The following is a 23909-nucleotide window of genomic DNA, read 5'->3' as shown; positions in this document are numbered from 1 at the left end:
TTTCCCCAGCAGGGAAGGTTCACAGTTCCGTGGGAGCACAGTCAGGTGTTCACTGAGGCACCCAACCCAGCCTGGGGTGTCAGGGAACAGAGCAGGGGTTAAGATGAGAAAGCCAGGTGCCCAAGCCACACCATTTAAGGAGGCACTCACTCTTGGGTGCGCACCCTGCACTTGCCTGCCCCATGAGAGTGAGTGTCACCTTAAATGGTGTGTCAGGGAAGGCTTCCTAAAGGAGGAGACTGTTAAGCTAAAACTAAAAAGAGGAATGGTAGTTAGAAAGATTAATGGAAGTTTGCCAGGCAGAGATGGAAGAAAGAAGAGAACATTCCAGATAGAATGGCCCAGCGAACACCCAGAGTTGAAAGGTACACTTGACGCAAAGGAGGATGGCATCAGGGAAGCTAGATGGGAAGGTTTAGATGATGCTCAAGGGTAATCTGAACTCATCAAGTCCTGAGAAACTCAGGTCCCAGGAGAGCCACCGTCACCTCTGTGCCACCTTTGTGCAGTTAGGTGAGTGGACAGAGCCTTTGTGAGAATTGGGAAAGGTGCCTTTTCTTCCAGGCAAACATAGCTTTGTGTCCAAGCACAACAGCTCATCCAGCAGAGCGTGGGCTGGACTGAAACTCCCAATGGCCACCTCGAGCAGGTGTCTGTCAGAACGTGGGCACAGAGAGAAGGAGCAGGAGTCTGTGGGTGCAGAGCCAGACCCTGCTGGCAGCAGTTTGGGCTCCTTTGTGTGGGACCAGGGCCCCAAACCCATGCCCCAGACAGCTGGGCAAGGGGGCAGCACTCAGCTAGGGGATTGGCCTTTCTATTCTCACCCATCTTTGACACACTCTGAATTCTGCACATCCGGGTAACTTAGGGAGCTGTATAGAACTTACCCTGCTTCTATAACTCACCAGCACTCAAGGTAATTTCCTCGACCACAGCTTATTGGCTTGAAACAATCAGCCAAAGGAAAAAGATTTTGGGTTTATCAACAATTTCTTGATTCTTCCATGTCTGCATACTTGCAGACATCATAACAGGAAATACATTAACATATTTAAACTTACAAAGTGAGGTGCCTGGGTGGCTGAGTCGGTTAACCGTCCAACTTTGGCCCAGGTCATGATCTCGCGGTTCGTGAGTTTGAGCCCCACATTGGGCTCTCTGCTGTCAGCACAGAGCCTACTTTGGATCCTCTGTCTCCTGCTCGCTCTCTCTCTCTCTCTCTCTCTCTCAAAATAAATAAACTTAAAAAAAAATAAACTTACAGAGTAATTGATTTACCAGAAGATTCCATTAAGAATAATTTTATGTGGCTTTTCCCTCCATGAATTTCCTGCTTTCTCATTAGGATTATAATTTTCGTAGACCGAGGCATTCTCCCAGAAGACCCAGGCATTGGAGCTCATCAGGAAACAAGCTTACAGCTCTGAAAGAATAGAGTGAGGCCAGTAGCTCAGTGTCCCAAGTCCAATTTATGGCCTCCTCTGGGGGATGCCCATTGCTGAGGGTCAGGTGCAGGAGGACCCACAACATTCTCTGCTCTCCTAATCCTTCAGCCCTAAAAACAGTTGGGTAGGATCGCCTAATCACGCGGGACCAATTTAAAGCCAAAGCACACATCCTTTTCTGACCTGGTTTGTGCTGGTTCAAAATGGCTCAAAGACAATATTAAGAGAAAAGTATTTTGGTTTTTGTTTAACATTATTACAATTATTTTAAACGAAAATTACTAATTTTATGGGTACCACTAAACCTTATCTGTATTTAGTTTTGCTTTGAAATATTCACAAACTTTTAAATTTTTTTTAAGTTTATTTATTTATTTTGAGAGAGACAGAGATGGTGTGAGCAGGGGAGGAGCAGAGAGCGAGGAAGAGAGAACCCCATGGAGGCTCTGTGTTGCCTGCACAGAGCCAGACTCGGGGCTCCACTCATGAAACTGTGAGATTATGACCTGAGCTGAAACCTAGGGTCAGACGCTTAACCAACTGAGCCACTCAGGTGCCCCACACAAACTTTTTTAAATAGCAGATTTAGTGAGCCATAACTAACATACCATACAACTCACCCAACTGAAATACACAGTTCAGTGGTTTTCAGTATATTAACAAACCACAGTCGTTTTCACTTTTTCATCCCATTAGCAGTCTCTATTACCATGTTCCCCCAGCCCCTGAAAACTACTAATCTACTTTCTCTCTGTGGATTTGCCTGTTTGGGACATTTCATATACATGGGATCATACAATGTGTGGCCTTTTGTGACATGCTTTTTCCCCCCTTTTTTTTTCTTTGCCTTTTTAAAAATTGTTTTATTAGTTTCAGGTGTACAATATAGTGATTCAATACTTCCATATGTCACCTGGTGCTCATCATAACAAGTGCACTCCTAAATCCCCATCACCTATTTCACCCATCACCCACCTTCTCCCCTCTGGTAAGCATTGGTTTGTTCTAATTAAAAGTCTTTTTTTTTTTAATTGAAAAAATGTTTTTAAGGCTTTTTAAAGTAATCTCTACACCCACCTTGGGGTTCGAACTTACAACCTCGAAACCAAGAATCACGTGTTCTACTTACTGAACCAGACAGGCACCCCAAGAGTCTGTTTCCTGATTTTTCTCTCCCTCTCTCTCTTTTTCCCCTTTGCTCATTTGTTTTGTTTCTTAAATTTTACATATGAGTTAAGTCCTATTTTGATATTTGTCTTTGACTTAGTTTGCTTAGCATTTTCATTATATTCTCTAGCTCCATCCATGTCATTGAAATGGCCAGATTTCATTCTTTTTTATAGTTGAATAATATTCCATTGTACATATATACCACATTCATCAATCAGTGGACACGGGTTGCTTCCATAATTTGGCTATTGTAATTAATGCTACCATAAACATAGGGGTGCATGTATCTCTTTGAATTAGTGTTTTGTATTCTTTGGGTAAATACCCAGTAGTGTGATTGCTGGATAGTAGGGTACTTCTATTTTTAACTTTTTGAGGAACCTCCATACTATTTTCCAGAGTGGCTGCACCAGTTTGCATTCCCACCAACAGTGCACGAGGGTTTCTTTTTCTTCACATTCTCACCAAACACCTGTTGTTCCTTGTGTTGCTGAGTGTAGCCATTCTGACAGGTGTGAAGTCATAGCTCATTGTAGTTTTGATGTGTATTTCCCTGATGGTGAGTGATGATGAACATCTTTTTACATGTCTGTTGTCTGTGTGTTTTCTTTGGAGAAATGTCTGTTTATATCTTCTGCCCATTTTGTAACTGGCGGGGTGTTGACTTTTATAAGTTCTTTATATATTTTGGATACTAACCCTTTATTGGATATGTCATTTGCAAATATCTTCTCCCATTCTGTAAGTTGCCCTTTGGTTTTGTTGATTATTTTCTTCACTATGCAGAAGCTTTTTATTTTAATGCAGTCCCAATAGTTTATTTTTGCTTTTGTTTCCCTTGCCTCAGGAGACATCTCTAGAAAGAAGTTGCTTTGACTAATATCAAAGTAGTTACTGCCTATGTTATCCTCTAGGATTTTTATGGTTTCAGATCTCATATACAGATCTTTAAATCATTTTTGAATTTATTTTTATGTATGGGGTAAGAAAGTGGTCCAGTTTCATTCTTTTGCATGTTGTGGTCCAGTTTCCCAACAACATTGGCTGAAGGGATGATCTTGTTTTCCATTGGATATTCTTTCTCATTTTGTTGAAGATTATTTGACCATGTAGTTGTGGGTTTATTTCTGGGTTTTCTATTCTGCTCCACTGATCTATGGTGTCTATTTTTGTGCCATTACCATACTGTTTTGATTACTGCAGCTTTGTAATGTACCTTTAAGTCTGGAATTGTGATGCCTCCAGTTTTGCTTTGCTTTTTCAAGATTGCTTTGGCTATTTGGGGTCTTTTGTGGTTTCAAACAAATTTTAGGATAGTTTGTTCTAGTTCTGTGAAACATGCTGTTGGTATTTTGATGGGGACTGCATTAAATACATAGATTGCTTTGGGTAGTATAGACATTTTAGCAATATTTGTTCTTCCAATCCATGAACATGGGATGTCTTTCCATTTCTTTGTGTTGTCTTCAATTTTTTTCATCAGTATTTTATAGTTTTCAGAGCACAAGTCTTTGACCTCTTTGGTGAGGTTTATTCCTAGTATCTTATTCTCTTTGGTGCAGTCATGAATGGGACTGTTTTCTTAATTTCTCTTTCTGCTGCTTCATTATTGGTGTATAGAAATACAACAGATTTCTGGACATTGATTTTGTATCCTGCGACTTTACTGAATTCACTTGTCAGTTCTAATGGGTTTTTTTGGTGGAGTCTTTTGGTTTTCTGTGTATTGTATCATGTCACCTGCAGATAGTGAAAGTGTTACTTCTTCCTTACTGATTTGGATCCCTTTTATTTCTTTTTGTTGTCTGATTACTGTGGCTAGGGCTTCCAGTGCTGTGTTGAGTAAAAAAGTGGTGATATTGGACATCCTTGTCTTTTTCCTGACCTTAGCAAGAAAACTCTCAGTTTTTCTCCATTAAGGATAATGTTAGCTGTGGGGTTTTCATATATGGCCTTTATTATGTTGAGATATGCTCCCTCTAAACCTATTTTGTTGAGGGTTTTTATTAGGAGTAGATGTTGTACTTTGTCAAATGCATTTTTGGCATCTATTGAAATGTTCATATGGTTCTTATCCTTCCTCCTATTGATAGGTTGTACAGTGTTGATTGATTTGCAAATATTGAACCACCCTTGCAGCCCAGGAATAAATCCCACTTCATCATGGTAAATGATTTTTTAAATGTATTGTTGGATTTGGTTTGCTAGTATTTTGTTGAGGATTTTTGCATCTATGTTAGTCGGGAATATTGGCGTGATTCTCTTTTTTAGTAGTGTCTTTATCTGGTTTTGGTATCGGGGTAATACTAGCCTCATAGAATAAATTTGGAAGTTTTCCTTCCTTTTCTGTTTTTGGGAACAGTTTGAGAAGAATACGTATTAACTCTTTTTAATTTTTTTTTATTTTTTATTTTTTTTAATTAAAAAAAAATCTTTATTTATTTTTGAGAGAGAGAGAGAGAGACAGAGTGCGAGTGGAGGAGGAACAGAGAGAGGGAGACAAAGAATCCGAAGCAGGCTGCACAGAGCCTGACGTGGGGCTTGAACTCACAAACTGTGAGATCATGACCTGAGCCAAGTCAGATGCTTAAACTACTGAGACACCCAGGCACCCCTTAACTCTTTTTTCAACGTTTGGTAGACTGGGGCGCCTAGATAGCTCAGTCAATTAAACATCTGACTCTTGGTTTCAGCTTAGCTCACAATCTCACACACAATTCCTGAGTTCCAGTCCCACATCCAGCTCTGTGCTGACAGCACAGATCCTGCTTGGGATTCTGTCTCTCCCTCTTTTTCTGCCTCTACCCTGCTCATACACATTCATTCTCTCTCTCTCTCTCTCTCTCCCTCTCTCTCTCTCTCTCAACAAATAAAACTTTAAAAAATGAATAAGTGTTGGGTAGAATTCACCTGTGAAGCCATCTGATCCTTGGACTTTTGTTTTTGGGAGTTTTTTGATTACTAATTCAACTTATTTGCTGGTTATTGGTCTGTTCAAATGTTCTATTTCTTCCTGTTTCAGTTTTGGTAGTTTATATGTATCTAGGAATTTATCCATTTCTTCCAGGTTGTCCAGTTTGTGGGCATATAGTTTTGCATAATATTCTCTTAGAATTGTTAGTATTTCTGTGGCATTGGTGATTATTTCTCCTTTCTCAATTGTGATTTTATTTATTTGAGTCCTTTCTCTTTTTTTCTTGGTAAGTCTGACTAGAGGTTTATTAATTTTATTGATTTTTCTCAAAGAACAAGTTCTTAGTTTCATCGATTAGTTCTGTTGTGTTTTTTTAGTTTCTATATCATTTATTTCTGTTCTAATCTTTATTATGTCCTTCCTTCTGCTGGTTTTAAGTTTTGCTTGTGGTTCTTTTTCTAGCTCCTTTAGGCATAAGGTCAGGTTATTTGTGGCTGCCCTTTTTCACTTGATGATTGGAACCCTTACATACTGCTGGTGGGAATATAAAATGGTTTCTGGAAAATAAAAAATGGTTTCTGGAATATTAAAATGGTTTCTGGAAAATTTTTACAAATCATATTTCTGGTGAGGGACCTGCATCCAGAATAAATAAACAACTCCTACAACAACAATAACAAGACAACCCAATTTAAAGACAAGCAAAGTTTCCAAATAGTCATTTCTCCAAGGAAGATATACAAATGGTCAATAAGCACATAAAGAGATGTTCATTGTCATTAATCATCAAGGAAATGCATATCAAAACTACAGTGAGATACCACTTCACACTCACTAGGATAGTGGCTATAATAATAATAAAGATAGTAACAAGTGCTAGCAAGGATGTGGAAAAATTGGAACCCCTACATACTGCTGGTGGAAATATAAAATGGTGCAGCTACTTTGGAAAATAGCATCATTTCCTCAAAAGTTTCCATATAGAACTACATAATATGATGCAATAATTTCAATTCTAGGTAAATACCCAAAGGAAATGAAAATACGCATCCACATAAAAACTTGTACACAATGTTCATAACAGTCAAAAGGCATAAACCACCCAAATGTCCTCCAAGGAATGTCTGTGCTGAGCAATGAGTAAATAAAGTGGCCAGTGAAGTGTATGACACCACTCGACCACCAGAATGAGGCTAGAACATTCATTGCCACATTGTGATATGTGATTAAGTGAAAGAAACAGGTTATAAAACATTACGATTCTTTTAAAAAATATGTGTGGAAAATCATCCGGAAAGGTGTGTATCAAGGTGTACAGTATTCATCTTTGGATGTCGTGATTGTATAGTTTTTATTTTTATTTTTCTATCTCTTTTTTTTAAATGATGGGTACGTATTATTCTTATAATAAAATATCCTCAACATTTTTAAAAGCTTAGCTGGATAAGAAAATGCCTTCCACACTGGCACATGAGTTTGACTAATTATCCTTATTATTTGGACTTTCCAAAATCTTCTGCGGGTGGGTGTGAGACCACAGTTGAGCCTGTTTCAACAGGAGAACGGCCCGAGGCCGTGGCATTCAGTTCCGTATAGACTACCGGTTGGGAGGGGAAGGAGTGAAAGGTATGACGATGTATAGGCATTTAATGCCAATCTATACAACTTGCTTCAGTTTGCAGAGCATTTTAGACATATTCTTGGGTTCTCACAACAACCCTATTGGACACCAGTGTTGAGATGAGGAAACCAAGGTTCAGAGATGTTTTGTTCTTGCCCAGTGTTGTGTGGCCTCATCACTAACAATGCTCAAACTATGGTTGGGGTTTTCTACTCCTGCTGCAGCACTTGTAACTGACTATCCTGCCTCTCATCTTGAGTCCCTCTTTTTTTTTTTTTTAATATTTTTAATGTTTATTTATTTTTGAGAGAGAGAGAGAGAGAGAGAGAGAGAGTGTGTGTGTGTGTGTGTGTGTGTGTGTGTGTGAGCAGGAGAGGGGCAGAGAGAGAGGGAGACACAGAATCTGAAGCAAGCTCCAGGCTCCATGCTGTCATCACAGAGCCCAATGTGGGGCTTGAACCCCCAAACCGTGAGATCATGACCTGAGCCAAAGTGAGACACTTAACTGACTGAGCCACCTAGGCAGTCCCTGTGTCCCTCTTTTTATAAAATTTTCTCCAAGAGTCTGGTATTTGAAAGATCACTTTCTGATACCTGAAAAAGTGACGTGGTGTTAACCTGGGGTGATAGGCTGTGCTTTTGGCTAAGAGAGTAGTAGGTTAATGGTAAAAAGGAAGAGCAAATTGTCCCTGTTCTCCACCATTACAAACTCTCAAATACTTTTCTTTAGTGTTCTATCTTGGGAAAGGAAAAATTGTTATTGTATGAGTTCACTTATGCCTTGTTATTGTTTACTTTTCTATATATTTTTTTGCATTTGTAAGCTTGATTACTAAGCTTTGAATTTTGCTTTCCTTTAAAACTTTTGCTCAAACGAAATCATCTTGTATTACAAATACTTTGTATTTGCTTCATTACCCTTCCATGATTTTTACAGCAGCCTTGGAAACAAAAAATCCATTCTTTATTTCCTTGGCACATGTTTCATCACCTATGAACATGAGAAAGGAAGAAGGTGATTTTTTCCCCCTTTGCTCAAATATCTGTGGCATTGTTGGAGTTCTCAAGGTTAAATTAGATGGAAAAAATCTGAAGTCATTTTGGAAGTATGTAGCTTTCTCTGGATTCTAGACCTGACTTTGGCAAACTTCTTCTGCAAAGGCCCACACAGTAAATATTTCAGGCTTTTTGGTATCCACTGCATTGCAGCTACTCAGCTCCACCATTATAGTGCTACAGCAGCCATGGGCAATGTGTAAACAAGTGGGTGTGGCTGTGTGCCAATAAAACTTTATTTACAAAAAAAGACAGTGAGCAGATTTGGTGCACAGGCCACAGTTTGCTGCCTCCTGTTTTCAGTTGTCTACCAAGAATCTCATTTTTGGGCTAAGTGATTTGTTATCAGCCATATGTTTCAAAGCCTCGTTCTGTCACCAAAGATGCAAGTGGGTTTTCTCTTCAAAAACAAACTATGATACTTACAATGCTAATTATTGCTCACTACATCCAAAGTTCAGTAAGAGTCAGAAGACAAGCCCAGTATTACTAGGTCGCCTACTAATCTCTTCCTTTCTAAGATTAAGAGTTGCTGCAAGCTGGAACCTGGACCCGACTTGGTCCAGGAACATATCCCTGACCATCTCCTGTGTTTCAACTTCTTCCCATTTGTAGAACACATCCAAGTTCATAAGCTATTCCATCAGCATTTTATTCCACTGTTGCCATCGGAAGCGTAGATCTGAGCAGCATCTTCTATCAATCAATTTCTTTGAAATTTATTACAGAGCAAAAATAGTTGTGCAAAATGTCCAGTAACTGAGTTAAAAACAAGACCTATATATTTGTGTGTGTGTGTGTGTGTGTGTGCGCGCGCGCACGCACGCGCGCGTGTGTGTGGGGGGGGGGGTTTCCTAGTCACGTGCTCATGTTATGTCTCAGTTTACCCATGGGCAGCTGGGAATTATAAGGCCTTTTTGTAGTAAAGATGCTAGGGTAAAGGGTAATGTAGAAAGGGTTGGTGCCTTTCATAATGAATCTTATATGTAAAATTTTTCCATGCCTGAAGAAAGTGTCTATTTCTTAGCAAATATTTTAGAGAAGGTTGTTTTTAAATGTCTACTATTGTGTTTGCTAAACAAAATAGACAGATATATATTTTTTACGTGACAGAGTTTTATCCCAAGAAGCTAAAGAATCTTTTCCCAACACCACCTTTACTTACAATTTTTTGATTAACATTTTTCTGATGTAAGTACAATATAATTCTGATGTAAATACAATAAATGTAAATACAATAAAATTCTGATGTAATACAATTTAAATTTTTTTAATGTTTCATTTACTTTTAAGACAGAGACAGAGCATGAGTGGGGATAGGGCAGAGAGAGAGGGGGACACAGAACCCAAAGTAGGCTCCAGGCTCCGAGCTGTGAGCACAGAGCCCGATGCAGGGCTCGAACTCAGGAACCGTGAGATCATGACCTGAGCTGAAGTTGAGATCATGACCTGAGCCAAAGTTGGACGCTTAACCAACTGAGCCACCCAGGCACCCCACAATTTAAAAATTTTTTTAATGTTTATTTATTCTTGAGAGAGAGAGAGAAAGAGAGACAGACAGACAGATCATGATCAGGGGATGGGCAGAGAGAGAGACACACACATAGAATCTGAAGCAAGCTCCAGGCTCTGAGCTATTAGCCCAGAGCCCAACGCAGGGCTCGAACTCATGAACCTCAAGATCATGAACTGAGCCTAAGTCAGACACTGAACTAAGTCATCCAGGCACCCCAGTAATACAATTTTATAGAAGATAATTTGGGAAATTTAGAAAGCATAAACAAGACAGGTAAAATCACTCACAACCAACTCCTTCCAGATAACTGTTGAATGGTAACATTTTAGTGTCCATTTAGATATCTCTTTATGCATATATGTACATATAGATTAGATATAACATTTTCACCTGCATAGGATATTATAGAAAGCATTTTTTGTATTCTGCCTTTTATACTTATACTTTTATACTTCTATGTTGGTAAATATGGATCAACATTAACTTTAATGGCTATGTGGCATTCTACAGTATAGATATGCTTACTGTAATCTGCTTGAATGATCTCCTGTTGGTATATTTTAAGTGCTTTGTACTTTTCCACTATTACAAAGAGTGCTTAGGTAAACATTCTTATACATATTTTCTTGCCCTGCCAGAGTATCTCTTCAAGATAAACTACTAAAAGTGCAATTAGCAGAAATATGTGTGTGCTTTTATATACATACATATATATATATATATATATAATTTTGATATAGAGATGTTTATGCTCAAATTATATTCTTTCTAACAGTTAAAGAGAGTGCTTTATACCCTCACCAATACTGGAAAATTTCTGTAATTTCTCAACAGATCAGTTATCAGCATCTTGGCATCCCTTATGGTTGTTATTATTGTTTTGTTAAGTATTTTATGATTTTATAGCCAAGTCATGGAAAGAGCCCAAATGTCCGTCAACTGATGAATGGATAAAGAAAATATGATTTGTATATACAATGGAATACTGCTTGGCAATGAGAAAGAATGAAATCCTGGCATTGCAGTGATGTAGATGGAACTGGAGGGTATTATGCTAAGTGAAATAAGTCACTCAGAGAAAGACAGATATCAAATGTTTTCACTTATATGTGGAATTTGAGAAACTTAACAGAAGACCATTAGGGGAGGAGGAGGGGAAAAAATAGTTTCAAACAGAGAAGGAATCAAACCATAAGAGACTCTTAAGTGCAGAGAACAAACTGAGGGTTGATGGTGAGGTACAGGAGAGAGGGAAAAATGGGAGATGGGCATTGAGGAGGGCACTTGTTGGGATGAGCCCTGAGTGTTGTATGTAAGCGATGAATCATGGGAATCTACTCCTGAAGCCAAGAGCACACTGTATACGCTGTATGTTAGCTAACTTGACAACAAATTTTTTTTTAAGTATTTTATGTTTTTTAAACCAACACCTGCATGGCAGCTACTATATGTCAGAGACCATTCTGGGCATTTTTATGAGTGTTGACTAATTTAATCTTCATTATAGCCCAGTAAAGGAGGCATTGTTATTATTCTTAACTTAGAGATGAGGAAGAGGTAAAGCAACTGGAAATTCACACATCTAATAGGTAGTAGAGCCAGGATCTGAAACTTCTTGGTTATTCTGAAGTCCATCCTCCTGACCACTATGCCCTGCGGGCTCCTGGGAAAAACAGAAACTTAGCTGGCTAGGAAATGAACCTGACAACAGGGGTCAGAGAGCCAAATCCTAACCACCAGATCGCTTTTTTCCCACCTATGTGTCTTCTATTTCATTATTTAAAAATGATGTCTCTGATGATTTTTTAGGATGTATCAAAGTCAGAAGAAATCAAAAGAAGCCCTGCCCCACTATCAAGAGGCTTTAGAATACACTGAGATCAGTCAAGGTGAAAAAAGTCTTGAATGTGTACCAATATTGAAGGAATTGGCAGGTGTAGAGCGAGCCCTGGGAGTTCATGACGCATCCATCAACCATTTTCTACAGGTAAGCCGGAACATACTGGCCACCAAAGCTCTTCTGGACTCAGTGCTTCTCATAGACACAAGTGGAACAGCAGCTCTGAGAATGCCTGGTTTTGTTATTTGCTCTGGATATGTAGAACACTTGTCCTGGAGTAAATGTTCAACAAACATCTTCATATAGATGACCAAGTGGATGAGTGTGGGACAGTGGTCCACTGTTACCAGGTGCATGGTCCTCAAACAGCCTGAGACTCCCTGAAGATGGCTTTTCTCTTATTAGGGGCATAAGTCAAGTCTTATTTCCTGAAGTTCTTTATCCTTTCATGTTTATCTATTTAGAGCTTATGTTATCAAGCTGATGAGGGTTTTTTTCTACTGTACTCTAAAATATTCACCTGAAGCTGCTTGGAGTTGTCATTTATTAGCTGCTGATATACTTTGTCATCATAGGATTCCTGTGTGAGTGTGTCAATCGGGGTTCTACAGAGAAACAGAACCAATAGGACACATACATAGAAAGAAATAAAGAAATTGATTTTAGAGAATTGGCTGACACAATTGTGGGGGCTGACAAGTCCAAAATCCATAAGGTAGGCAGGCTGACTGAAAACTCAGGCAGGATCTCTGTTATAGTCTTGAGGCAGAATTCCTTCTTCTCTATCACTTATATGTGGAATTTAAGAAACAAAACAGATGAACATATTGGGGGGGGTGGAAAGAAAAGAGAGGGAAATAAACCATAAAAGACTTTTTTAATTTTTATTTTTTGAGAGAAAGAGAGAGAGAGCGCACATGCACCCATGTGAGCAAGCGGGGGGAGGGCAGAGAGAGAGAGAGAGAGAGAGAGAGAGAGAGAGAGAGAATCTTAAACAGACTCCATGCCCAGCACAGAGCCTGGAGTGGGACTCAATCTCACGACCATGAGATCATGACGTGAGCCGAAATCAAGAGTTGGACGCTAAACTTATTGAGTCACCCAAGCAACTGAAAGAGACTCTTAAAGAGATTTCAGAACAAACTGAAGGTTGATGGAGGGAGGTGGATGGGAGATGCGCTTGATGGGTGATGGGCATTAAAGAGGGCACTAGTTATGATGAGCACTGGGTGTTATATGTAAGTGATGAATCACTGAATTCTACTCCTGAAACCAATATTGCAGTGTATGTTAATTAAGTAGAATTTAAATAAAAATTTGAAAAGAAAAATAGAAGAATTCCTTCATCTCCAGGAAACCCCAGCATTTTGCTCTTTAGGCATTCTACTGATTGTATAAGGCCCATTCACATCGTTGAGGGCAATCTCCTTTACTCCAAGTCCAATGTAAATGTTAAAAATACATTCACAGCAACATCTAGACTGGTGTTTGACTTAAAAACTGGGCACCATGGCCTAGCCAAGTTGACACATAAAATTAACCATCACAATGAGTTTGATGTTTTTATATTCATCATCTGCTAAAAGCCCATGTTAAATTGTTTTCCCAGAATTTTTCCCTATTAAAGTTTTAAAATATAGACCGAACTCATTCTTGTTATTTCAAATGAGATGCAACAATCTGGGACTAAGAGTTCCATATTGTTATTTCCTTTTTAAGTTTGACCATTTATAGCCCATCCACAGTTTATTAGAATGTCCCATTCTGTCACTCTATCTGGATTTTCTCTCTTAATTACTGTCACCCTGTGACATATTTTTATTTCCCATTTATAGATAAGGAAGTCAAGAATTAGAAAGGTTGAGGGATATGCCCAGGCATACCCTCCGTGCCTATAAATGGCATAACCCAGATTCAAACCCAGTATTTTTTAGACAGATTGTTCTGGCTGGTATGTAGGAGAATGGATCAAGGAAGATGTGCCAAGAACATAGGTAGACCAGTTAGGAGACTATCAAAGTAGCAAAGGCGGAAGTTGATGGCACCTTGGACACGGACGATGATAGTAAGGATGCAGAGAAGCAGATGGTTTGACAAAGATGTAGGAGACCTAATTGATGAGATATGGAGATTGATTGGATGTGGAGAAAAGAAGGAATAGGGAAGAATCAATGATGACTCCTGAGTTTCCAGTCTGAACAACTGTGTGGATGTTTGTGCCAGTTACAGTGGGGGAGCAGGAGTGACAGGTGATGGAGAGATGGTGAGCTCAGGTTTCAGTGGCGAGTCTGAGGTGCCCGCGAGGCATATAGGTGGAAATGCCATCTAGTCAATTAGATAATCAGGACTAGAGCTCAGAAAATGGGTCAGGAAGTCATCTACTTGTATGCAGTAATTGCCTTGGGAAAGGATGAGATCACCCTGGGAGTGAGGGGGTTATTGAGTGAGAAGAGACAAGGATATGACAGAGCCTTGAGTAACTTCAGTGTTCATTGGTCAAGTCAAGAAAGATAACCTGGCAAAGAAAGCAAAGACGAATTTGGCAGAAAAAAACATGAGGAAAAGTGAAAGCTGTATTTTCTGTGTCCTTTAATACCATGTGCTATTGTGAAGGACATAGAGCTGTTGGGAGAATAAATGAGTTAATATTCATAAAGTGCTTAGCACAGTGCCTGATATATAGTGCTACACAAGATTTTTAACATTTCTCTCTTTGCTTTCCTTTCCTTTGTTATCTTTTTCTTTCTCTGATGACTTTGTCGAGGGAAACGGGGCAATGATGAGGCAGAAATCAGATTGTATGATGAGTGAGATGTGAGGCAGCAAAGGTAATAAACATAGGTCCCTGTTTCCCAAAGTACTGAGAGGTGAGGAAGGCTGGCCCAGGCAGAGGGAAGAGTGTGTGCAAAGGTCTGAAGGTGAGATGTAGCTCAACGTTCAGGGAACTACAAGAAATCCCCTCTGCCTGGGCAGTGGGAATGGTGAAGGTGGTCAATGGGTGTCTTCAAGCCGGATGTTGAAAGTCATGCTGAGGAATTTGAGCTTCACCCTAAAGGCAGTTCAGTGTTTCCAAGCAGATAGATTGACATCATGAGATTATCATTCTAGAAGGGTCACTATGTAGTATGCAGAGTGGACTGGATGGGAGAGAGAGAAGCAGGGAGCTCACTCAGGAGATGGCAGCAGCAGGCTAGGTAGGGGGTGATGACACCTCGACTCAGGTAGTGACATGGAAATAAAGAACGTGGACAGACTTGAGAGATGCTTGGAGAGTAGAAACAATGGGTGTGGGAGTGGGGGAGTGAAGGAGGTGGAGCAGTCTAGTGTTATGCCGGGTTTCTAGCTAAGGTCACTGTGCTGCTGGTGGGCCCATTTACTGAGTGCAGGAACACTCAATGGGCATGCCATTTTTTGTTGGTAACAATAATCCTGAATATTCTTTTTTGTTGTTGTTGTTAATTTATTTTGAGAGGGAGAACTTGAGCAGGGGAGGGGCAGAGAGAAAGGGAGAGAGAGAGAATCCCAAGCAGGCTCCGCACTGTCAACGCAGAGTCAACTTGGGGCTTGAACCCATGAACCTTGAGATCATGACCTAAGCCCAAACCAAGAGTTGGATGCTGGACTGACTGAGCCACCCAGGTGCCCCTATTCTGAATATTCTTAGACAAAATGTTTTTTTCTTTGATTATTTGCTGGTATAAAGTTCCAGAAATGAAACCACTAGGAGAAAAGATGTGAATATTTTATAGTTCTTGCTTCAGATTGACATTCTGAGGTTATGTTGATTTACCTCACCACCAGAAGTGGGTTTTGCTTTGTTCTTTGTTGAACCAGTTTCACAGCAACCTTGCCAACTCTTTTACACTATTCTACTCCCACATTGTAGAATAGAGGCTCAAATTTAATTTAAAATGTTTTTCTTAATTCAGTTTTCCTAAATGTTTCCTGATTATATCCAGATCTGCCCTTAAAATCTCAGTGCAGTCTTTGCTATACCAGCTTCTAAAGTTCAAAGACATCAAGTAATAATAGGCTCAGAGTCCCCCCGCAAGGGTCATTACCAGTAACAAAATTCACTGGAATGAAAGATAGGTGGCTTCTAAGACCTAACAGTATTCAATGCCAAAAACTTGAGTTTGGTTTAGAAAAGCATTTTCCAAACTGTGTTCCATAGGATACTAGCACCTCACAAGAATTCATAGAAATTCATAGGTCTTCCTAGAAAAGATGTCTGTGGTTAAATAAATTTGAGAACTATTAAGTTAAAATTAAACAGATGTCCCTAAGACATGGTTTTACATACAGTGCATTAAAAATCTTAATGTGGATTGTGAATGCAAATGAGGGTCAAATACATCTGTGACACACTAGTGTTGCCTGGGCCATAGTTTAGGAAACACTGGCTGAAAGAAATTGGAATTTCTAAAGGCAGGGATCATCAAAGGGATTCAAATGTAAGTGCTACTTTCCAGTGTATTAGGTCTTCCCACTCCTAGGAACCCTTAGTACTATGTGAAGGGAAAATGGATTAGGTAATGCCTCTTGTCTGTAGGGCCCAGATTCACCATTTTAAAGTACTTTGTCATATTCATTCTATCTATTTAAATAGACATACACACACACAGACACGTACATATATGCACAGAGTGGTAACTATTTACATTTTGTAATCATCTGAAAGTATTTGAATATACCATGTCCTTTTATCCCTGAGTACTTAACAAGGGTATTCTCTTATGTAATCGCAGTACAGTTATCAAATTGAGGAATGTTCATGTTGGTACAGGCCATATTCTATTTTGTCAGTTGTCCCAATACGGCCCCTTATGTTTTTGTATTCATTTAGTTGTTATGCGTCTGGTCTTTAATCTAGAATGGTTTCTCAGCTTGTCTTTGTCTCCTTTGACATTGAAATTTTTGAAGACTATAGGCCAGTCATTTGTACCTTAGTTTGGGTTCATCTGATATTTTCTTGTGACTAAATTTGACAATGCATGCCCTGCTAGGATACTATAAAAGGATATTGTATTTCTTAGGGTATTGCCTCAGGAGGCACATGATGTCTACCTGTCCTTCATTAGTGACATTAAATTCATCACCTTATCACAGTGATTCTTCCCTGTATAATAACTATTTTTCTCCTTGCAGCCAATAAGCATTCTGCAGAGAGGCATTTTTAAGACCATGTAAATATCCCACTCCTTTGCAAATTTTCTCTACACTTAGCATTGATGAATCTTTCCCAAACCAGTCTTTACTGTGGTGGTTGCAGATTCATGACTTTCCATTCATTTATCAGTTGACATTCTCCTGTTACGAATGTCCCTTCCTCCTCCCACCAAGTTATTTACTTGTTGCGTGTGTTCGCTTTTTTCACTTAACACCGTATCTTGGAAATCACTTTATAGCAGTTCATTCATTTGTGCAAAAATATAATATCCCGTTTTAGGCACCTAGTGTGTTTTGCTCAAATAGTTTTCTGTTTGGGCATTTAGATAGTTTCCTATATTTTGTAATTATAAGTAATGTTGTAATGAATAATCTTACACACACATATTTTTATATTGTTGCAGTCGTATCTTCAGGGTAAATTCCTAGAAGTGGGACTGCTCAGTCAGAGGGAGCAAACATGTGTTGATGGTTTTACGGGATATTGCCTTTCATTGGGCTTCTACTATTTCTGCTCCTGCCAGCAATGTCTGAGTGCGTTTGTTTCCTGACAGCCTCTTCCAAAGGAGAGTATTGTCAAGACTTTGAATTACTTCCTATCAAGTAGGTGAGAAGGGACATCTCAGTATAGGTTTAATCTGCAAAATGGAATTAAATATCATTTCATAGGTTCAATGGATCTTCTTAATACATTTTTTGTGAATTTTCTTTTCATACCATTTGTCTACTTTTTAATAGAATTTTTATTCTAGTTTATTTTATTCAGTTTCCCTTAACTGTTAAAAGTCTTTACATACCCCACGTATCGCCCTTTAATCTGTGACATATATTAGAAGTCTTTTCACCCAATTTGTCACTCGTGTTTTATTTTGTTCATAGTGTTTCTGTTGAGATGTCATATACCATGAAGGTCACCCTTTTAAGGTGCGCAATTTAGTGGTTTTATTATATTCATAGAGTTGTGTAAGCATTACCGCTAATTGCAGAACATTTCTTTTTTTTTTTTAAGTTTGTTTATTTATTTTGAGAGAGAGAAAGAGAGAGAGCACAAGTGGGGAAAGGGCAGAGAGAAGGAGAGACAGAATCCCAAGCTGGCTCTGCATCATCAGCGCAGAGCCCAAGGCAGGGCTTGAACTCAGGAACCATGAAATCATGACCTGAGCTGAGATCAAAAGTCAGACACTTAACCAACTGCGCCACCCAGACACCGCAGAATATTTTGATCACCTCAAAAGAAACCTGCATTCATTGGGAGTTACTCTCCTTATTTCTTCTGTCCCTCATCCCCTGGCAACAACCAATCTCCATTGTATCTCTATGGATTAGGCTATTATAGACATTTCCTATAAATAGAATCCTATAATATATGGCCTTTTGTGTCTGACTTCTTTAATCTGATATGTCGCTTTCAAAGTTCATCTGTGCTTAGCAGATATGAGTAGTTCATTCCCTTTTAATGGCTGAATAGTATTTTGTTATACAGGTAGACCACATTTGTTTATCTCTTCATCAGCTGATGGATGTTTGGGTTGTTTCCACTCTATGGAGGTAATGAACAATGCTTCTATGAACATTCATGTGCAAGTTTTTATATGGATATATGTTTTCAGTTCTCTTGGCTATAAGACTAGGAGTGGAATTTCTGGGTTCTACGGTACCCAATATTTAACTTTCCAAGGAACCACCAAGCTGTTTTCCAAAGCAGCCTCAGCCTCTTGCTATTCCCACTAGCAATGCATGAGGATTCTATTTTCTTCACATCCTCACCAACACTCGTTATTATGTCTTTTTTATTTCAACCATCTTGGTAACTGTGGAGTAATATCTCACCATGCTTTTGATTTGAATTTCTCTGATGACTCATGATATTCTGCATCTGTTTATAGGTATGTGGCTATTTGTACTTCTTCTCTGGAGAAATGTCTATTCAAATCCTTTGCCCATTTTTTATAGGGTTATTTGTCTTTTTATTGTTGACTTACAAGAGTCCTTCATACTGGATACTAGATATCAGATGCATGATGTGTAAATATTTTCTCCTGTTCTGTGTGTTGTCTTGTCACTTTCTTGATTGGATCCTCTGAAGCACAAAGATTTTTAGTTTCAGTGAAGTCTGATTTATCCTTTTTTTCTTTTGGTCTCACGTCTAAGAAACCATTGCCTAGTCCAAGTTCATGAAGGCTTGTATCTGTTTCCTTTTAAGAGTTTTATAGTTTTAGTTTTTACATTTAGGTCTTTGATCCATTTTGAGTTAATTTTTTATAGGATATAAAATAGGGCTCTGTCTTCATTCTTTTGCATGTGAATATCTAGTTGTCCTTGTACCATTTATTAAAAGGGTCATCTTGTCACCATTCAATTATCTTGGTACCCATGTCAAACTCAATTGATCATAAATGTAAAGGTTTATTTCTGGATTTTTTTTTCTATTCCATTGACCTCTATGTCTATCCTTATGGTAGCACCACACTCCCAATTACTGTTGTTTTGTAGTAAGCTTGTGGATACTATGAATAATGCAACTATGCACATTCATCTACAAGTTTTATGGTAAGTTTTGAAATCCATAAGTATGACATCTCCAACTCTTACATTTTTTCAAGATTGTTTTGACTATTCTGGCTTCCTTACATTTGTATATGAATTCTAGGATAAGTTTATCAATTTCTGGAAAAAAAAACAGATGGTATTTTGATAGAGAGAGCACTGAATCTGTATTTCAAGTGGGAAGTGTTGACATCTTCACAATATTAAGGCTTTCAATACATGAACATAGGATATCTCTATTTACTTAGTTCTTTCCTAGTTTCTTTCAACCATATTTTGCGGTATAAGTTTTATAATTCTTTTGGGAGCTTTATTCCCAAGTATTTTGTTCATTTTGATGCTCTTAGAAACAGAAGTGTTTTCTAAATTTCCTTTCCCTACTGTTCATTGCTAGCATGTAGAAATACAAATAGGATGTTGACTTTGCATGGTACGGCCATGCTGATCTCATTTATTAGCTGTAATATATTTTTGTGGATTCATAATGCTTTTTTGCCATGCAAAAGCTTTCTTAATGCTTTAACGTTTTCAACCTTTCCTTTCATTACATTTGGATTTTGAATCTAAATTAGAAGGAGTGCTCTGTATTGGAGTTGTAGAGTACTTCACTCATTTTTATAATACTCGTAAAGTTTAATAGGTGACTTTTATTGTTGTTTATTCTTGAGGTTAATAAAGATTAGAGAGTGTTTAAATAAATACTTACCAATCATTATTAAAGAGATAGCTTTGTGAAGTTGAAACAGCACTGGATGCGAAGTCAGAAAATCTGAGTGGGAGTCCCAATTCTTCTGTTTGCCAGCTGTTTGATTATACAAGTCATTTAACCTCTCAAAAGAAGAAAGAAAAAACCCAATCCTACAAAAGATCCTATCCACTTCACAGAACTGCTCAAAGGTTCAAAATAGAAAGTGCTTTGTGAACCATTAGGCATGATGCCAGTGTAAGCTACTTTTATTTATTAATGGTAATTATCAAACATTTATCAAGGCTCCTCATTTCTTTAAGAGCTTTACCTAGACATAGAAAGGTACAGTGTGGCTGCAGCTCTCCAGGGGAGCCCTGGCCTAAAAGCCATTTATTATGTACACAAAGAAAAGGGGTTTTGTTATTTTCCCTCTAGTTTTTCACTGTTCATTCCTTTGGAGTGAGAGAAACGCCCAGAAAGAAAAGACCTTTTATTTTCTGTAGAGTGTCGACAAGTTCCAAAGTATTTTAGGAACTAACCTATTAGAGTGGAGAAAATTAGCAAGCCTCACAGAGCCACCACACTGGGAAGGCAGTGGTCCCAGGGACTGGCGAACTAGCCATTCTAGGCACCCTGCCTCAGGGGTCTGTGAGAAACCATGCTGGCGTGATTGTTTCTGAAACTACTCATGGCAGATTTTGGCAATAGACCCTTGTTTTCTTACCCAAAAGAAAAATGGCAGGATTTCATTTCAGTGAGAATGTTTGTGGGTGTGTGTTTTCAAGGGGCATAAATTAACACCACTAGCTTCAGTTTTGTTTTCCATCTCTGACAGTTGAATTGCCTTTCTTTTCAAATTTCAGGGCAGCTCTGCCACTCAGTCAGTAGCCCCCAAATTTGGGGGGAAGCTCGATTTACAAAGTATAATGAACTAATTTATCAGTCCCTCTCCCAAAAACTTTGAGGTCAGAAAATCTAGCTTCAGGTTCCTCTGGGCAAGTTATCAGCCTTGGCCAGGCTGACGTGATGGCTCGTAGGTGCTCGCACAGGTCTCCGACCGGGTTCAGACAACACAGCAATTGGCAACGCTTCCGATCAGTTCTGGTTAACTGCTGTGTATTTGCTATAATGCACTATTTGTAATTTTCAAAATCTCTGAAAATACTAGCCTTTCATGTTTAAAATTAGAAAAGATGCAGAATGCGATTATGATTCTATGCATCATAAAAGTTTTCTAAGGGTGACATAAATCCAGGAGTTGTACTCTTTCTTTTTAAGTCACTATTTTTTATAAAAATGATAATGAAGGGGCACCTGGGTGGCTCAGTCCGTCGAGCGTGTATGACACTCTTGCCTCGGCTCAGGTCATGATCCCAGGGTCGTGAGATTGAGCCCCTAGTTGGGCTCTGCACTGAGCATGGAGCCTGCTTAAGATTCTCTCTCTCCCCCTCTGCCCCTCTCCCCCACTTGTGCTCTCTCTCTCATAAATAATATAAAATAAAATACTCTTTATGTTCTAAAAAATCAAGCCATGTAGACAAATACGAAGAAACGAGTTACAAGTTATCCAGGCCTCCCCTCCCAGAAGGAGTTGGTGTTGACATTTGTAGCATCTTCCCTCTGCATATGTACATGTGGGTATAGATAGAGAGACAGGAAGACAAGAAAGAAAAAAGAAACAAAAATTGATGAATTTGACAGCAAAAAAAAAAACCTCTCTGTGACAAAATATCACAGTCAAAAAATAAATAGCAAAGAGAGGAGATATAGAAAGAATTCTTATAAAATGTAGATGAAAAAGTCAACTCAATAGAAATAAGGGCAAAAGACAGGAATGGTCAGCTTACAGAAGAGAAAATACAAATGGCCAATAACAATACAAAAATGATCTTCAGCATCCTTTGTTATTAAAGAAATGCACTTTCACTCAGGAGATGCCATTTTTCACCTAGCTGTGAGCAAAATAAAAAAAGTTTGATGATACCCCATGATGGCAAAGGTACTGGAAAGCAGTCATCCTCATACACCGCTAGAAGGAGTGGGGATTGGCACCACTTTGGGGGAAACCATTTGATATTCCCTCTCCAATTTTATAGGGTAATAGCGAGCCCTTAGAAATTAGAAATGCTCTTAACATCCATCAATAGGAGACCAGTTAGGAGGTTGTGGTGTATCCACATGATGGAACACCATAGAACCACAGAAAGAATGAGATCAATGTGTATATTCTGACATTAAAGATGCCAAAAGTGCATTATTATTTTTTAAATGGCAGATGTGTATCAGAATGTTTCTTCAGTTGACAACCGGCTAGACCCTACAATGTGCCAGGCACAGTGGTTGGCCCTGGGACGGTGATGGAGGAGCAGCCTAGAGAGTGACAGAGACCTTAGCTGAATAGTCCCACAGATGAATGTAAAATGGCGACCGTGATGTGCACACAGGGAGCAGGACTGGGTGCTGTGAGAGCTCCCAACAGAGCAGCCCGAGGACTGATAGTGAGACACCCCAAAGATTGAGGAGAGGGCAGAGGAGCCATCATGGCAGAGCCCAGAAGGGTGGTGGCAGATGAAGCTGGGCTGGGGGAGGGAAGCAGGGCAGCGTCAGGTTACAATTGCACATGTGTGTCTATGCATGGGTGTGTTTAAGAACATGCCCCTATAGGGGCACCTGGGTGGCTCAGTAGGTTAAGACTCTTGATCTCAACTCAAGTCTTGGTCTCAGGGTTGTGAGTTCAAGCCCCACATTAGGCTCCACACTAGGCATGGAGCCTACTTAAAAAACAAAAACAAAAACATGGGCCTATATGTGTGTATGTTTGTATAAGCATATCAATATCTCTGGGATACACAGGGAACTTGATAGTGATAACTCCAAGGAGTCAGACGGGATCGGGAGAAGAGGGTGAGGCTTATAGACAGAAGGGAGAGAGGCATTTTAACTTACCACTTAGGATTTTTCAAAATTATATACCGATATTACTCTCACAATCTAAAAATCTAGTTACGTTTTAAGAAAACACACACTTCCAACCAAGAGAGGATGAAAATTGAAGTTCCCAACATATCTATTTTGGTGCTGACCCTTACAGAGAGTAGGGCCTTTTCTCCCCAGCCCTTCGGAGGAGTTAAAATTGACGACTGGAGAGCTGCCACTGAGGACTCTCTCTGACTATTAAAAGAAACTAGCTTAGTCTGGGGCCCTCAGAACTCGGTTTTGGAATGCCCTCGGCACCCAGGGACTTCCCTTTCATCTACGCCCCCCAGAGAGTCCCAGCAACATCTTTCTCTTAGCCAAGGCCCTCCAGCTGCCCCAGGCCCCTGTGGTGTGGGTGGCCTTGAGAGGCTTCCTTCCTGGCCAGAGACTGGAGAGGAAAGGAAGCAGCAACCCTGGGCTGCAATATGACCCTGTCTTGTACAAGGGCATCAGCCCAAAGCTGAAGATTGCATGGTCTGCTCTGGCAAGGCCAAGAGGGAGAGCTACGTAGCCGCACAGCTGGTCAGTTATAAGAGAAACACAGCAAACTCACACCTCACAGTGACAAGAGGACTTGAGCTTCTGTTGAATTAAAGCACTAATTTGAACCAAAGCAGAAAAACACAGACCCTCGGTAGAAGGCACCTTAACATCTTGCTCCATCCATCAGCCACTGCCCGACTCCCCACTCTGGTGTCCCCGTACAGTTCGTTTTCAGAAGCTGCTTCGAGACCCACGTATCAGTGGCTCACCCTCCACTTAGCCAGCCCATTCAACCTCTGAGCCGAATCTACTACTTAGCAACTATTTCTCTGACTCTTAAATAATACTTCATTACACTGACTAGAAGATCCTCTTTCTGTAACTTCTACTTTCTTAAAAAACCAGATGTTAGACTAGAGCAGGATGCAATTTGGAATCACAGGCCTTAGTCTGAATCCCTGTCCTGCCATTGAGCCCTCTATAT

At 39.5% G+C, this 23909-nt stretch overlaps 1 protein-coding gene across 10 annotated transcripts in view; it reads left to right on the top strand.

Moving 5' to 3' along the window:
- The window catches only part of TTC23 (tetratricopeptide repeat domain 23), a 104808-nt gene that overhangs the window by 41729 nt on the left and 39170 nt on the right, over positions 1 to 23909 (top strand). For all 10 annotated transcript variants that reach the window (XR_008299003.1, XR_008299004.1, XM_015069016.3 and 7 more), the window contains one exon: positions 11532 to 11709. Coding sequence is in view for 8 of the 10 variants with exons in the window: in XM_015069016.3 (XP_014924502.1) it covers positions 11532 to 11709 (178 nt within the window). In the remaining 2 variants the exon portion in view is untranslated. The remainder of the gene's footprint in view (positions 1 to 11531; positions 11710 to 23909) is intronic.

The sequence above is a fragment of the Acinonyx jubatus genome, chromosome B3 (genome assembly GCF_027475565.1).
Source record: "Acinonyx jubatus isolate Ajub_Pintada_27869175 chromosome B3, VMU_Ajub_asm_v1.0, whole genome shotgun sequence".
Classification (NCBI taxonomy): domain Eukaryota; kingdom Metazoa; phylum Chordata; class Mammalia; order Carnivora; family Felidae; genus Acinonyx; species Acinonyx jubatus.
The sequence above is the reverse complement of the archived record's forward strand: the minus strand, read 5'-3'. Positions and strand labels throughout refer to the sequence as shown.